General features: G+C 36.5%; 1 protein-coding gene across 4 annotated transcripts in view; it reads left to right on the forward strand.

Annotated features, from left to right (window-relative positions):
- The window catches only part of LOC139450549 (protocadherin-11 X-linked-like), a 212,106-nt gene that overhangs the window by 184,865 nt on the left and 10,653 nt on the right, over positions 1 to 16,588 (forward strand). For all 4 annotated transcript variants that reach the window (XM_071232296.1, XM_071232295.1, XM_071232298.1 and 1 more), the window contains one exon: positions 11,182 to 11,301. In XM_071232296.1, coding sequence (XP_071088397.1) covers positions 11,182 to 11,301 — 120 coding nt within the window. The remainder of the gene's footprint in view (positions 1 to 11,181; positions 11,302 to 16,588) is intronic.

Here is a 16,588-nt window from a genome sequence, read left to right on the forward strand (position 1 = left end):
TTACTTTGTGTTCTGGATTAGACCTCCAAAAAATACTGTGTCTGGGTTTTTTAAATGCTCATTTTGAACTTATATCTATTGGTTTGTATTTTTTTACAGAGCGATTTTGTTTGTAAATCATGCCAAAGACCTGGGTTCGATTCCCCATATATGGTACAAGACAGGTGTGAAGTCCATTTCTGGTATTCCCGACCATGATAGTCCTGGAATAGTGTCATAAAACGATACTCGCTCACACGCTGTAAACCAACCTCAAACCTTTTCCTTCCTACCTCTTGATACTGTGCATGAGCAAAGAAATCTTTAAAGCAAGAAATTAAACTAGACTGGCTTAAATTTGAAATACAAATGGCTTCTTTTCCAGTATGTTCATGTACATACGTAGATGAAGTTGAAGCTCATAAGAAACATTTTCATGATAATGAGATGGATGTCCGCGTGTAGCCCTGACCTGGTTCAAATACTGTATTCCAATCTAAAGACTACAAAATGTGGGCACAATTGCCAATATAATATTGATTTTCAGATGAATAAAAAATACTAAAATCCATTAAAAAAAGATCAGCTCAAGAAGATCATCCCAAGTGATATGTGTTTTTATCTCGAGAAACGTGACTTAAAAGTTGTGAAATGGTAAAAACACCTTTTGTTCCAACAGAATGATCTATGACGATTTTACATAAAAATGTAGGTCCTTGGTGTTAGGATGGTCAGAATCTCTGGAGAAAATACAAGTTATATTTGACAAAAATCTGTAATTATAGCAAGGAGGTATGATCAAGACTATAATTCATTAACATATGTGCAGTTCTATATTTCACATTTGAAAATATTCCTGATATTTGATACATTATGATCTAACATAAATATATCTTTTGGCTAAACTTCCCCAAATACTTTACCATGTTGAGACCACAATCAGTGAATTATTTGATTTTCATCCTGATTAAAAAAATGTCTTAGGCAGGTACTTGTTTAGTTTATGTATATATATTTTTAAACAAACTGTTAAGGAATCGGTACACATTAACTGTCAATGAATGTGATTCCTATGAAGCTTTTTTGTTTATTAGAACTATGTATGTACACCACAGCCACACAATGAAAAAAAACCCCAAAACCTCGTCTTATTAATTCTCACCTCGTATAATTAACAACCATTTTGAAAAATGGTTCTTTTTTGGTCAATTTGTATTTACAAAGTCTCACACAACAAGAACTGAACAAGTGAAGCACCCTCCAATCTTTGAGAGAGGTGCTCCACTGTTGGCTTGTCAATTTCATCGCCACTGATCTGTCAATGAACAACTAAACTAGAACACAGGACTGACAATTTGACATGTGATTGAGCCCACGTAACTGACTTCCACCAGTAATTATACAGCACCCTACGACACTATATCCATCATGTTTATTTCATCAGCGCTATTTACATATCCGGAGAAAATCCCTCAGCGGACTTTGACGATGTCATCGGGTGAAACTATTACCCCTATTGTTCCATTGATATCTACGTTGCATATGTCAATGATAAATGACATGACAAATTGCTTTGTTCATGTGTTCAGTATATAGGCTGATATAGGTCATTGGGTTTGTTTGTCAATTTCATCCCTACTGAAATCGATAAAAATACAATACCTATTGCCAAATTCTGGTACTAATGTCTATCTAAATGACATATCTTTAGTAACATAACTTTTTATGCAAATTGTTTGAGTGACGGGTGCTACCAGTAGAGCAGGACATGCTTAGCCTTTTTGTGAACACCTGGTGTCATCACTGATTTTCATACAATTTTCAGTCCCTTCTTTCCAAGTGAAATAGATCATCCATTTGTATTATTTGAAAAGACAAGTCAACCTGCACATTGTTACAAAGAAACATGGGTGTCAACTGACCTGGAAGTGGGGTGAGGCAAGATGAAATGGGGTCTAACATCGCGATCCAAATTACTGCACTCAGATAGCGATGTACATGCATGCTTGGACCGATTCAGACTAATAGTGGTGTTATAATCCTACCCCTCTACGATACCAAGTTGCATATTTACATGGCTACTCCACTCACAGCCTTGTTTTATCCTTCTAATAGCAATACATACAGGGTAACATCTTTTAACATCTTTTAACATCTTTTTTGTATGGTGCAGCCAGGGTATCAAACCACTGACCTTAAGCTCTCTGGACAGGTGCTGTATCCACTAGACCATAGGTGCCACACATTAAGTGAAACACAGCATCCATTAAGATAACTGATGCTATTAGATAAGTGCATTTGTCATCAATTTCCTTCCAAGTGAAATTGATAAACCATTAACTAAATTTTGAATAATCAAATTACCAGTTGATTTGTACACTGTAAAGGTGAAGTAAATATTATAGTTAGCCTACACTGCAATATAGAAATATATTATCCCTTAAGACATTTGAAATAACTCAATAAGTATATGTATCACCAATATCTTTCCATATGAAATAGATCAGCTGTTGACATTTTGAAAACTTCAAATTACAAGTCAGAATGCATGATATATACAACATAATGGTGGTTGTGACGCCAGTGTCAGTTGCACTGCAAGTAACAGTATCAGGCCTAAAAACAATTGAAATAAGTTAATAAGTGCATGAAGCATTAAAGCGGATCGTATATACAAATTGATACACAGTGCATCATCATCCGATTATTGATGTATTCAATTGTTACATTAATCAATATTTTTGTCCTATGTCATGACAGACAGCATACACTTGAATGAAATTGACGCTCGTCCATTTCATGATATATGTTCAGCAATGACAATAAGTATCAAATGGAATTACATGCACTGGATGGTCTATTGCAATTTACTATGCTTTTGTTTATTTGAAGGTCAGCCATGTGAAAATGTTCTGTACGCTCCTCCAACAGCCATTTTGTTGTCATACAGACAGGGTACATATGCCATGTCTCGTATGTTAGATTGATTATATTGACAGCGACATAATAGGGGCAGAAAATAGACAACTCTTAAAGAATAATCCACACAATTTATTTTGTTAGTAGTTTTGTAAAGATTGACAATAAGGTTACTCAGTATAATAGGTTGTCAGGAGCGTTTGCATTAGCTTGTCCAGGTATATGTGAAATACAATATGATCCATCAATATTTTAGTTGTGGGTGGTTTTGATTGGATGGGGGTTCAATTTAGTAAACAGTTATTCAGGAATGTATGATGCAATGAAAAACAAAGTTACATGTGTTAAGTGCTGAAGACTAAATGGATTAGATAGGGTCAAAGACTGTAGTGTTTGCAGTGACGTTGCCATTGACAAGGTTTGGTCAATGATGAAACAATTTGAGGTTAATTTGAGGGACTTATTGAGTTTTTGCATTGATCAAGACTAGATGACCCTGTTGATGTATGTCTTTACTAAGCGCAAGTTCGTTTATGTGGGCTTTTATTTCATTTACTAAGTGAATGGATCTATTGACCATTAATTTTAAGAAGAAATAATATATGGAAACAAATGATATAAGCCAGTTCAGTTTGTTTCTTAAGAACCATAAGGTCCATCATTAAGCTTGTTGGCCAGTAACATTATGACCTCAAATAGTTTCAGCATTGACCATTACTTGGCAATGGCAACAAACATTTTAGTCTAAATGTGATTGTGTTAATTGTCTCCAAAATGGAACTCCACATGAATAGTTGATATGAAAGTTGTAGAGATATGGATGAAGGTGCTTTGTTTGTGTCTTTGTTTGTTTGTTTGTTGTTTAACGCCACTCAGCAATATTCCAGCTATATGATTGGGGTCTGTAAATAATCGAGTCTGGACCAGACAATCCTGTAATTGTTATCATGAGTATTGATATCATGAGCAATTGGGATACAATGACATGCATCAACCAAGTCAGCGAGCCTGACCACCTGATCCCATTAGTCGCCTCTTACGACAAGCTTAGTCGCCTTTAACGGCAAGCATGGGTTGCTGAAGACTTATTCTCCCCCGGGTCTTCATGGGTGTGAAGGTGCTGTGATGACATATGGACTCCACATGAATAGTTGATATGAAAGTTGTAAAGATATGAATGAAGGTGCTGTGATGATAATACTGTTTCTGCATTACATTTCAAGAGGAGATTTGTATACTTTAAGAAGACACAAGCAATGTCTCTTTCCCAATGTCACCTGATACCTGTGAATGTGGAAGTGAGCTATGTAGGTTATGCAGAGAACTAAAAAAATGTGTAGTATTTCCATCAATTATGATCATATGTCAAATAACCAAACAATTTCATAAATATGAATGTCATGATCTTATCGCTGCTAGTAAAAGGAATTGTTTTTCCTATAGGAATTCTTTTCATATGCCCTGTGGCATTTAAAGTTAAATTTTTTGTAAAGTTAAGCTTTTTAAATGTTTTTTTTCTTTTTCACATACTCACAATTATATTATTCTTGGTGTGTGTGTGTGTGTGTGTGTGTGTGTGTCTGTGTGTGTCTGTGTCTGTGTGTGTCTGTGTCTGTGTGTGTGTCTGTATCTGTGTGTGTCTGTGCATGTCTGTGTCTGTATGTGTGTCTGTGCTAGCCCACTGACAAACCTTGTGCTCCAGTTCAACATGGATACCCCATTCAGACACAGTTTACTAACTCCAAGCTGACCAGTCCTTGTCAGTGTCCTTGTCTGAGTGGGGTATCCATGATGAAGCACTGCATGGTACTTCAGTGGGCTAGCACTGTAAAGCCAGCATTAGTCCAGACTAGTACAAGCAGACACACTTACACATCTTTAAATAAATGCAATAATCTTGAAGGCGACTTATGGCGGCACATGGACTTGTGCACAGCGCACAGGTCACAAATCAGGTGAAGTTAAGCAACGTTGGCTTGGAGAGTCCTTGGATGGGTAACCGTGTTAGGCAGCTTGACTCCTGAGAGTTTCTAGGGCTTTGGTCCTGCCCACACTGAAGCACATGTAGCACATGGTGCTTTCTTGGACAGGTGACTTTGTTCACAATGTGCCTCTGTTCACCCAGGACAGCCTCCGTGGTCTAGTGGTAGAGCGTCCGCCTGGAGAGCAGAAGGTCCGGGGTTCGATCCCTGGCTGCGTCATACCAAAAGATGTGAAAAGATGGTACTTGTTGTTACCCTGTCTGGCGCTCGGCAGTAAGGGGCTAAAACAAGGACTGGTCGGCTCGGAGTCAGTATACTGTGTCTGAGTGGGGTATTCATGTTAAACTGTGGCATGGTATCTCAGTGGGCTAGCACTATAAATCGGCATCAGTCCGGACTAGTACAAGCAGCCACACAAACACACACACGTACATGCACGTCGCTATATAAGTGCAATAATCTTGGACGCGACGTTATACCCCATTTCACCTCACCTCACCTCACCTCACCTCACCTGTTCACCCAGATGTGAGTGGGTTACCGGTAGGATGAGATGGCAATGTGGCTATGAACCTTCTACCGCCTCACAGGCACCTTGGGTCGTATACTCCCAAGGGAGCTGAGAATGAAATTCAGGTGCACATTGATCCTCAATAGACCGGCGTAATAATGTGCTTTGAGCATGATATTCAGAATGGAAAAAGTCACCATATAAATAGATCGTTATTATATTATCAAACCACATTTCACCTGGATCAATTCTGCCACAGAATCCCCTGTATTTTAGGATTATTTATTGAAGTTTGTGTTATTTTAGGTACCATCATAGTACATTATTTCTTATGGTACCTAATTCGATATGGATTAATCTTAAACCAGAACCAAAAAAATCAATGTTGATCAATATATTGCTTGACTAGAAAGAGTGATCACCTTTTGAGTGTGCTAATAATTTATTGCTTAGAGGATTCAAACATTTTTTGCATAACTGGTATTCAACGTAATGTATGCATACAAAATACATTATTAATTCATAGTAATGTCTTTAGTTTAAAATCATATCACTTGAAAGAAATAAATTTTCACAGACCATGTCAGGAATTGAGTACATTTTCTGTCTGAAAGTTAATGCGTTTATGATAATTCTTAACTTGAGCTACTTATAAAGATAAAAAAGCATCTCATAGTCAAGCAAGAAATTGATATGATATCTCATTTCTCTGCCATGAAATTTGATAAAAAATGGTAATTGTTTTTTCAAGGACAGGTTTATGTCTGAATGTGATGTTGACTTTGAGAATGATGGAATTGACAACTTATATTCATTTTGTTTCCCAATATTAAATTAGAACTAATTAGCATGTATTCCAAGTACAAGGTCATGTAGGAATGTTACACTGACTTATCTCAGGGGGACCAGGTGGTCCAGGCATCTAACATGATGCAGTTCACTTTGCAGAGTTGTGTCCCTTTTTGATGCCAGGATCAGCTGATCAGGAGTTCAAATCTCAAATTTGTCCTTATTATGATCTTTGGTTTGTTCAAGGCAGCATTACACCAAACTCACTCATAAAATACCACAGTTCCCATACATAATATTAATAAATCAACAAAACCCTTACAATATCCAATAGAAATCTTGGCATAAGGCAGAGTCAATTGTACGATTCAGACTATATCATGAGCATGTGTTTATGAATCACTATCAAAACATGATGATACCAGGTGTTTGTGAAAAGGTGAGCGTATCCTGCACCCATCACAAATACATGCAAAGACAAGTAAATTGTTAACATGAAAAAAACCCACCAACATATGGTAGAAGTCAAAATAGGGAATTGCTTTGGACACCAGTTTTGTCACTGATGCGCCAAATTTGGACATGTCCTCCACATGGCTACCATTCGGCATCCAGACATCCAGACAGTGGGGGCTTACTGTGATATTAAGGGGAGAAATCATTGTAGTATCTTAATATAGGTCTCTTGTGGTAGGTAATTTGAGAAATCTTCAGGTGGTATCTTAATACAGAATTTGATACAGATCACTAAAGATTTGTTTTCGAAAAATGTAATGAAGGCTGGTCAAGGTGATTAGTAAGAGGAATATGGTTCCTTTCTGTTTAAAGGGCATGTTCACACGGAAATGAACCATTTTTTCTTGTACTTTTTCCACATTAAAAGTGTTAACATAGAAGTGTCATAGACAAAAATATAAAAACATCATATTTAATTAACATATTTTTTGCACTAAAACGATTAATATTTTTCACATTTACCAAGTGTTCTATTTCCATAACAAAAACACCATGGCTTATGCCCCTTGCAATATGACGTCATTGGTGCCAATTGATAAACATTATGACGTCATCATGCTTTGTTAGAGCCGCTTCACGTGGTGTAGGTACAGTTTTGTGATTCTAGCATCTCAGATGCCAGCCAGAATTGTGTTATGCTGAGTCACCCTGCGCCCGAGTGTGTCGTAGACCATGTTGTTTTACCGCAAACTGGTCCTTGATATCTTTTGCGTTGAGAATAGACAGGGACCCAGTTGAATTGGCACAAATTACGTCATAATCTAAGGGGGATAACTCAGGCCTATTTCGCTCGTAAAACGAAGGCCTCATAACGGCATATCACTTTCACACTATTGTGAGCTTCCTACTTTCACTGTGAAAAAAATGAGTGTATATTTTCAAACACAGATACTAACTAATTCTAAAATTGCGTTTTGTTTAGAAAAAGAAAGAAAGTGATTTTTGCGTGTACACTTCCCCTTTAATCAATGCATGTGTTTGACCAAGAATAGTATGCTAGTTCCTAATAGGCACCTTTGCTCTTTTCCCATCTGCTTGAATGTTTTATTTTTATGTTATTTACAATGTTGATGATTCTTCCTTTTTTAAGAAAAATAATTTATTTCAAAAATTCCTATGTGATATTTTTCTCTCTAGCCACGACGACCTTTTCCATCTTTTGTCATTATAAGTCAAGGAAAAAATTGAAGTTGCAATGTATTTCACAAAACTGGTTTCAGAATAAATCTATTTTAAAAAGAAATGACAACCAAACTGGAGCAGGCAGCCTCACTGTTGTCAGACAATGGTGCTTGGAAGAAGCAGTAATGACAAACTGTGAGGATCACATCAGAATCCTGTTCCAAAGCTTTCTCCAGGACATATAAGAGTGAAAACCTAACAGAGGAAAATAGGAAAATGAGGAAAAAATACAAAAATATGTCAGAATAAGTGACGCCATTTTCAAAACATTGCTGATTAGATGGTGTTCCTATTGGAAACCTGTGGCGCTGCTTAATTGTCTGAGAAATAAAAGTGGTCCAAATTCGGCATTAAATAAAAAAAAGTATTCACTTTGATGATATGTGAAATTTTAAATTAGATACAAAAAGAACTAATATTTCTGGTTATTATTTGTAGAAAGATGGCAGAAATTTCTGCCATGAGATGCTGAAGTGAAATATAAGTGACCAAACCCTTTCCATATTCATAAGAAATCTGTGCCAAAAGTAGAGTTGATTTGTACAACACAAGTCAATAAGTCATCAAGAAGCAATAAGCAACAACCCTGTTGAAATAGACGATCCAAATTATGAAATTAACGACTGTCTGATTGAAATAGACACACATGGCCTGGCCCTCATTTCAAGAATTAGGATGTTTTTGGTAGCAGTTTGTAGTCTTCCCATTTGTTGATGGTGGTCCAGCAGTTCTTATCTCGTGGCTATTTAGCCTCATTACAAACACAGTGGTTAATCACCACTATGGCTCTGGAAGCAATCAGAGATCCTCCAAATGAGCCAGATCCTTCTGTTTAAATCAATCACATGTCTTGAAATCTGTTCCAGATGATCTCAATTGGTTGTATGTTTTTTCTGGAATTATGTCTGTTTTTCTAACCTAGAAGCTGAGGGTCAAGTTTTCTGCACTAACCCGCCCCCACTGGTGAAAAAATATTTTGACCAAATTTTGTTATGTGTATTTGTAAACAAGCTTTTAGTATTACATAATGCACCTTGACAGGTTAGACAAACAGATATATATATCTGTCATTTGATATTTGGCAAAACAGTTAAGCCTTTAATAATTCACATCTTGTATTGTATGAAGTAATTATCACTAGAATATGTTCTAGAGGATGTAAGTAGATATTAATGATTTAGTAAGATTTCTTCTTTTTCTTTACCATTAAAACCTATTGTGTCATATCTACCCGGTACCTATTGTGTTATATCTACCCGGTGCCTATTGTGTCATATCTACCCGGTACCTATTGTGTCATATATAGTGTTTAGTGTCAAGCAATGTACCTCTGTTCAAGCTTATGGCGTCTTTATTTCTCAATTACACTGGAGGATGTACATTTTATTCAAATTGAGGTTCTTGAAGGTGAACAGTCACATTTCAATCTCATCTAACCTATGGAGGGAATGAGTGAGTGAGTTGGGTTTTAAAACGCCGCTTTTAACAATATTCCAGTTATATCACGGCGTGTCAGCTTAATGTGGAAGGGAAAGCCCGAAGTGATGCAGACCTATGGAGGGAATGCACATTGCAAACTTTGGGCATCTGTAGGCACGCTAAAATAATGTGAGGCAGAGTGTTTGTGGTGAGGAAGATGGGGATGAAAAACTCATAATTAATATATTCTGGCCTAATTTATTAAGTATATTACAGTAAGCAACTTTTATAAGAAACACGCTTATAATGAACTGACGGATATAATGATTTTAAATTAGTGATCCCTTTGAGTTTGTTATAACCATAGTTTACTGTAATGAACAAAATTTCTACAAATGTTGTCAAACTTAATCATGTGCAAAACTGTCAGTTCGTTGTTACTCCTCTGCACATCAATTTATGATGTGACTTTAACCTCCTGTGGGGCGGTGGAGTAGCCTAGTGGTTAAAGCGTTTGCTCGTCACACTGAAGACCCGGGTTGGATTCCCAACATGGGTACAATGTGTGAAGCCCATTTCTGGTGTCCCCCGCCGTGATATTGCTGGAATAATGCTAAAAGCGGCGTAAAACCATACACACTCAATCACTTAACCCCCTGTACTGTCATTTTCAACACAGGTGTTGGTGCACATGAATATTTTAATCCTATAGTAAAGAACAACAATTCTAACTCCAATAAAGGTTCCAAGGAACAAGGGTCAGAACAACAAGAGCCATAAAACTAGTCCACAGATAGCACTTAATGACACCTATTCCATCTGCATGCAAATACCACGCTATTCCATCTCCCAAGGCATACTAACCTTCCAACTGGCTAATCCCCATGGGCAAATCCGACAGAGAAACTCTATTCCCAACATTTCAAATTTTAATGACTGGGTAGTTCTTTTATGTTGTTATTAAACTCAGCAAGTTCATCTCTCCGACTTGCAATAGCCTGTGCTACTTCCATCAATACCGAATCAGGTTACAAGTTACTTGTTTGAGTCCCGTCACGGAGGTATTTGCTATAGTGCTGTATTGACTTTTGTACCTACAGATCTAGGAAGGACTTCGACAGCTATGACATTACTTATTAAAAAGAACCTCTCCAGTCTTCATGTTACACCGCTACTTCAAGTAAAGTTACTTTGGTTTCCAGATAAGGGAAACTCTATTTTTCTCAGGTAGTTGTCAAGTCTGACGTTAACATCTTGATTTGTAACAGTTGCTAGGAAAGATGTTGTCTCTTACTACAATATGTATACCAGGAAAACTTTATAAATGTAAATTGTTATATCATTTCATTTCTTTTGATCAAATGCTGAATTTACATGCAAGATATATATTTTTTTCATCAGTAAATATTTTTATAGTTTATTGATATGTTTAATGTGCAGTGATGCCTTGCCAATACTACATAATTTACATAGCGAAATGTTTGCTAACAATCAAAAAGTAAAATCCTAATTTGCATTTTGAAACATAATAGACACATGCTTTGGGCTATAGAATTTTTAGAGTTTTTTCAACATTCCACATTGTAATCCATGTTTTATGTAAATTATCTAGATTTGCATATTCTAGACATGTTTCAAATGTTCTTGTTTGAAACATTCTTTTGCAGAACTTGTTTATGCCTGTCATTCCATGCAATCCTTACATCTACATTGATTATTCTGATGTTCATTTTAATTTCTTTCTCCAACTGTTTCAAGTTGATCCAAAGATCTCCAAACGAATTGTCAATAATGCTATGTCAGTACAGAGTCTATTCAGCCAATTAATCACCAAACAGTCACTGTTCATGTACGATGTATTCAGGCTGTGTGTTTTAATTCCAGGATCCCAATAATCTCCAGGATGCTCCGAGTCATGGAATTCCCACGAGTGATAGCGACATTCCCTCCCCAGCCCCAGACCAGGCTGATCGACAGTGGGCACCGCCTACCAATGGCGTTGAGGTGAGACACCAGAGTTAGAACTTACACTATAGCAACCAGACTTTTCTGGTAATGGACCAAGCATTTGAGAGAAATATGCCCCACTCCATAAGAAATTATTATGGAAATGTTTTTGTCACTTATGTTTATCTAGAAAATATTGCTAAAAGTAATTTTGGCTCTAGTTACAAAAAAATATAATAAATCACTGAATGTCCTGAATGTTTCTTGGGTCCATACAAATGTGTTTGGAGTCTTGTTGAAGAAAACTACAAAAGGTTTTTACGCTACCCATGAAACGGACTAAAATATCCTGTATCCAACAAATATGGCATCCTCTCACCTCTGCTTAATGGTTAATCCCTAAAGGTAATATCCCTCCATGACACTTGACCGAGATGAGTGAGTGAGTTGGGTATATATATGGCAGGAATATTGCTGTGTGGCAAAAGGCCACAAACAAACACAAATTGTGTCGAGGAAGGACATGCTTACACATTTGCTGATCACTGTTCAGTCTTCCATTTGTATAGACAATCCAGTGATTGACATCATGAGCATTGATCCACGCATTTGGGATACAATGACCAGCATCAACCAAGTCGGCGAGCCTGACCACCTGATCCCTTTAGTCGCCTCTCACAACAAGCATAGTCACCTTTTACAGAAATCATGGGTTGCCGAAGACCTATTCTATACCGGATTTTCTCTGGACTATGAGTGAGATCCTCTTTGTGATACAGGGGGGCACGGGTGGCGCTGCGATTCACTGTGCAGAATTGCGTCCCTTGGGCACGCCAGAAACCTATGATTGTGGGTTCGAATCCCGATTATGTTTCTAGGTTTGTCAGCACCATACCCATGCTCGTGGGTTTCACTGAAGTGGTAAACGTCCGAGACCTGCATCACTTCGGGCTTTCCTCCCACATTAAGCCGACACACCGTGATATAACTGGAATAATGTTAAAAGCGGCGTTAAACCCACTCACTCACTCACTCTATGTGATACAACATAGCAGCATCCATCTGATTAGGTGTCTAGTGGCCAGCAACAGAGTTACCTTACTTAGCTACCAGGATCTGCTGATCAGATTAACCTTGATTATGATCCTTGCATGGTCTGTCAGCATCATATTCATACTGGTAGGTTCATTTCAGGTGAGCAATTGACTTTGCATCTTTTTCCTGTCATTGTATCAGAACTATTTTATAGTGATTCATAAACACATGCTCATAATGTAGTCAGAATCATATAATCGACTCTGCTTTTAGCAGATATATCTAATGATCATGGAAATGCTTTTTCTCGCTTTCATTTTCACCAAAGTGGAAAATGTCAATGACATAATTCACTCTAGACATTCGATTCACATTAACTTGATATACCAGAAATCTACAAGTTTCAAATTGTTTGAGATTCTATTAAATTAGAGTGTAACTGCCAATAAAAAACTCATTTTCTCAAAATATGATCCTTATTGGAATAAAAATAGGTGTAACTTTTCTGAAATTATTATATCAGTGAGAACGATTCCCTTAAGTAAAAAATAATCAAATTTAATAATCATCAGCATTTTTGAAAGCATGAAAGAGGAAATATAATTGCTGTGTGACAAGGTGGTTTATTTCTTCTCACTGTTGGATAATTAGTTTTATAAATTTGATGTCAATTTCAGAGAATTTTGGCTCCATTTCAGTCACATTTTGTACAAAAATGTATTCAATAGCTTCTTGGTGGACGTTATTGCAATTGCATTTCGAAAAGCAATTTTCACACATTGTGTGGTGAGAAGTTCAAAAGACGTACATAATAATGTTCGTTATATTTCTGTCATGTAAATTTTCTTGAACTTGACATGGTGATATACTTTAAAAAGCATAGTTAATGACAACGGTGATAACTTCATCAGCTGAATGTGCTCATCAAGATGAAAGGTAAGAGGTTAGTGCAAAAACTGGAATTGTGCACAAAAAAGGGATTCTGGTGGAATTATTCCTACACCTGTTAAATCAACGAAGAAAAATCATTCCATTTCTCCTTTGAAACTTGTAATTGTTGTTTATACATCTGACAGTCTGTTTGCTTCTGCGTTCTATTCTTATGAATATTTATGAAGCTGTCTTATCCAAGCTGCCCTTTCCTAAACTATGGACAACTAATTTCTTCCTCCAAATACCAAAGATGAATTTTGCAAATATTTATATGTATAGGTCTTATATATTCTACCCCTAGGGATTTCCTAAGTGGAAATGCCAAGATCATAGGGACCTAACAAATCCTCTGGGATATAGAAAGCTGATTGGCTAAACACCTTGTGACAGAAGAACGTAGTTGACAATATTCAATGACGATTGTTACCAAAAGATAAAAAAAATAACTTAACTTGATAGGTCAGAATAATGGTCAGCGATACAAGGTTTGTGTCATACTTGCCTGACAACTTATTATCACAATTATATTTATGTGTCTATGAGCATCACTTGGTTGTCTGCATGTCGGAAATTACAATATATTATCTGGAAGATCAAGTGCTGTCTGAGGATATGTCATTCATGATCATGACAATTTATCATAATATTAACTTATCCTACAAATTGCCTGATTTTCAGTGTGAAAATCAGCACAAGTAGACAGACTGACAGTGAAGTAACTTTAATTACAACTTCAGTTAAAGTTCAAGATTGTTAATAAATAATGATTCATGATCAGAGATGACTTGGCAAAATCGTAGTTAAATTAATCAAATTCTTTTATCAACAATTTTAATTTGATTTGTGATAAAATTTCAATTAATTGCATTAAACCAGATCTTCAATCTTACATTTTGTGAAACCAAGGGAGACAATCCAAACTATTCATCATTAATCATTTCATTTGCTAACACGCAATATATTCTTTGACATCAAAATGAGTGTTCGAAAGTCAATAACGAGTGATTTTTCGATCTAATTAGTGTACAGCATTGGCATATAATATTCGTGAGTGATCATTAATTAATGATCAAAAGGAATGCAGGTTTTCCTCTGTCTCGTGACAAGGGATCAGGCAAGGCGAGACAATGATAGTGTTGAAAGCAATGTTTAGCTTGTATACGGCCCTGTTGACATATTCAATAACTTTCTTGTGACTGAGCCAGACAGAACTGTAGATGTCCACATGTAGAGTTCCTGCTGGCTGTTACATCTCAACACCATGACTAAACATAGTTAGCAGAAAGCACCGAAACTGTGCCACCAAAAACTGTTTATTTAGAAAATGTGAGTATTCATTTTCCTAATTTAGATGATAAAATATAAAATTAGAAGAAATTTTAAGTATCAAAGGCCACATGCCATGAACACAACACAAAAGACAAAACTGTTGAACTTAAACATAATATCATAATAACTAGGAAAACTGACTGTATTGATGACAATGAGAATCATTGCGGCAATGAAAGTTACAAAATGTTTATGAATGAGTGAGGTAGTTGGGTTGTAGGCCACCTTTAGCAATATTTCAGCCTTTTACCAAATATTAGATGGATGAGACACCAGAAATAGGTTTCACACATAAGGCTCGGCAAGTGTAGAATCAAACCCAGGTCTTTGGCACAACAAGGACAATGTCTACGGTAGTTATTCTGATAATGCTTATGCCAGTTACTGTGAATATTATCCAAAAGAGTAAATATAATGAATATGACACTTATATAGTGACGTGAATGCATGTGTGTGTGTGTGTGTGTGTGTGTGTGTCTGCAAGTACCATCTTTTAACACGTTTTGGTATGACGCACTTGGCGATTGAACTCCAGACCTTCTGCTCTCTGGGCGGACTCTCTAGCACTAGACCACAGAGGCATCTGAAGTGATATGACATCATTCTTGAGGAAAATGCAGAATGATGTACAGTCAACTACGGTTATAAAGAACTCGCTTATAATGAACTGACGGATATAACAAACTTACTTTTTGGTCCAGACTACCGTATTCGACGTAATAAGCGCTCAGGGCGCTCTCAAATTTAGAAATAGGGGGCTCTTATTAGAATATTATTTTGGTGAAAAACAACAGAGTTGAAAGATAAATTTCGTGGTTTATGCTGACAGTCTGAACAGTTTATATACCACAGATACATTTTTCCAGAATTTAATTGACCATAATTAAGGATGCATATAACACACGAGTGCGTATTATACACAAATAAATAAGTCCTGTGTACATTGATAAATCGGAAGGGGTGCTAATTGGGATTGTGCACTTGCCAATATATTAGCAAATATCGCTGTGGGCGCTTATTAGAGCAGGGCGCTTATTACGTCGAATACGGTATTTGCTGTAGTTATGCTGTATATATGCTTATAACGAACTACGGTTATCACGAACTAAAATTAGAAGTCCCTTTGAGTTCGTTATAACAGAGGTTTATTGTATTCCATTGTTCATAATGTCCTAGGTTGATATCATCATGTCATCGGTACAATAGGGTGTCTTCGGGGAAGTTTTCTATAGGGTTTACATCATGTGTTTCTCTTTATCCTCATCTTCTTATAATGTTAATTGGTATTAGGTGGGATGAGGTGAAATGGTGTTTAATTTTGCGTTCATGATTATTGCATGCATGTGTGGATGCATTTGTGGTTTGCTGGATACAAGTCCACACAAATGTTGGTTTTATAGTGCTAGCCCACTGAGATGCCATAAAGCAGTTTAACATGAATACCCCATTCAGACACAGTATACTGACTCCGAGCTGACGAGTCCTTGTTTTAGTTTCTTAATGCTGAGGTCAGGCAGGGTAACATCAAGTACCATCTTTTGACATATTTTGGTATGACATGGCCAGGGATTGAGCTGCGGACCTTCTGCTCCCCAGGTGGATGCTCTACCACTAGAACCGGGAGGTGTTCCAATAAATAATACATGTATATAGAATGACTTATAGAATAGAATATAAAACTCAGAATTAGTTACTCTGACAATTTTATGATGATAAGCAATTATGATGATAATGATGGTGAATATAATGACTAGGATTATTTGAATATTGATTCAGCAGTACAATATAATCTCACAGAAATAAATATCAACGAGAAAACACAGGTCACAAGAAGTAAAGAATTTAATTTGAAAAACAATCTCCTGACAATCCCACAACACAATTGACAACATAATTATAATGGAATGTTTATTGCACCAGATAACTGTTGAAGTCAAATGTAAAATATTTATAAGGAATTGACTTAAAATAATTAGCATGAAAGCATAAATTCTCATTTCTTTAGTGAGTTAGTCTAGCAAAATGTGCAAATTTCAAAAGAAAAGTT

The sequence above is a fragment of the Haliotis cracherodii genome, unplaced genomic scaffold (assembly GCF_022045235.1).
Source record: "Haliotis cracherodii isolate W230 unplaced genomic scaffold, xgHalCrac1.p SCAF_8, whole genome shotgun sequence".
Classification (NCBI taxonomy): domain Eukaryota; kingdom Metazoa; phylum Mollusca; class Gastropoda; order Lepetellida; family Haliotidae; genus Haliotis; species Haliotis cracherodii.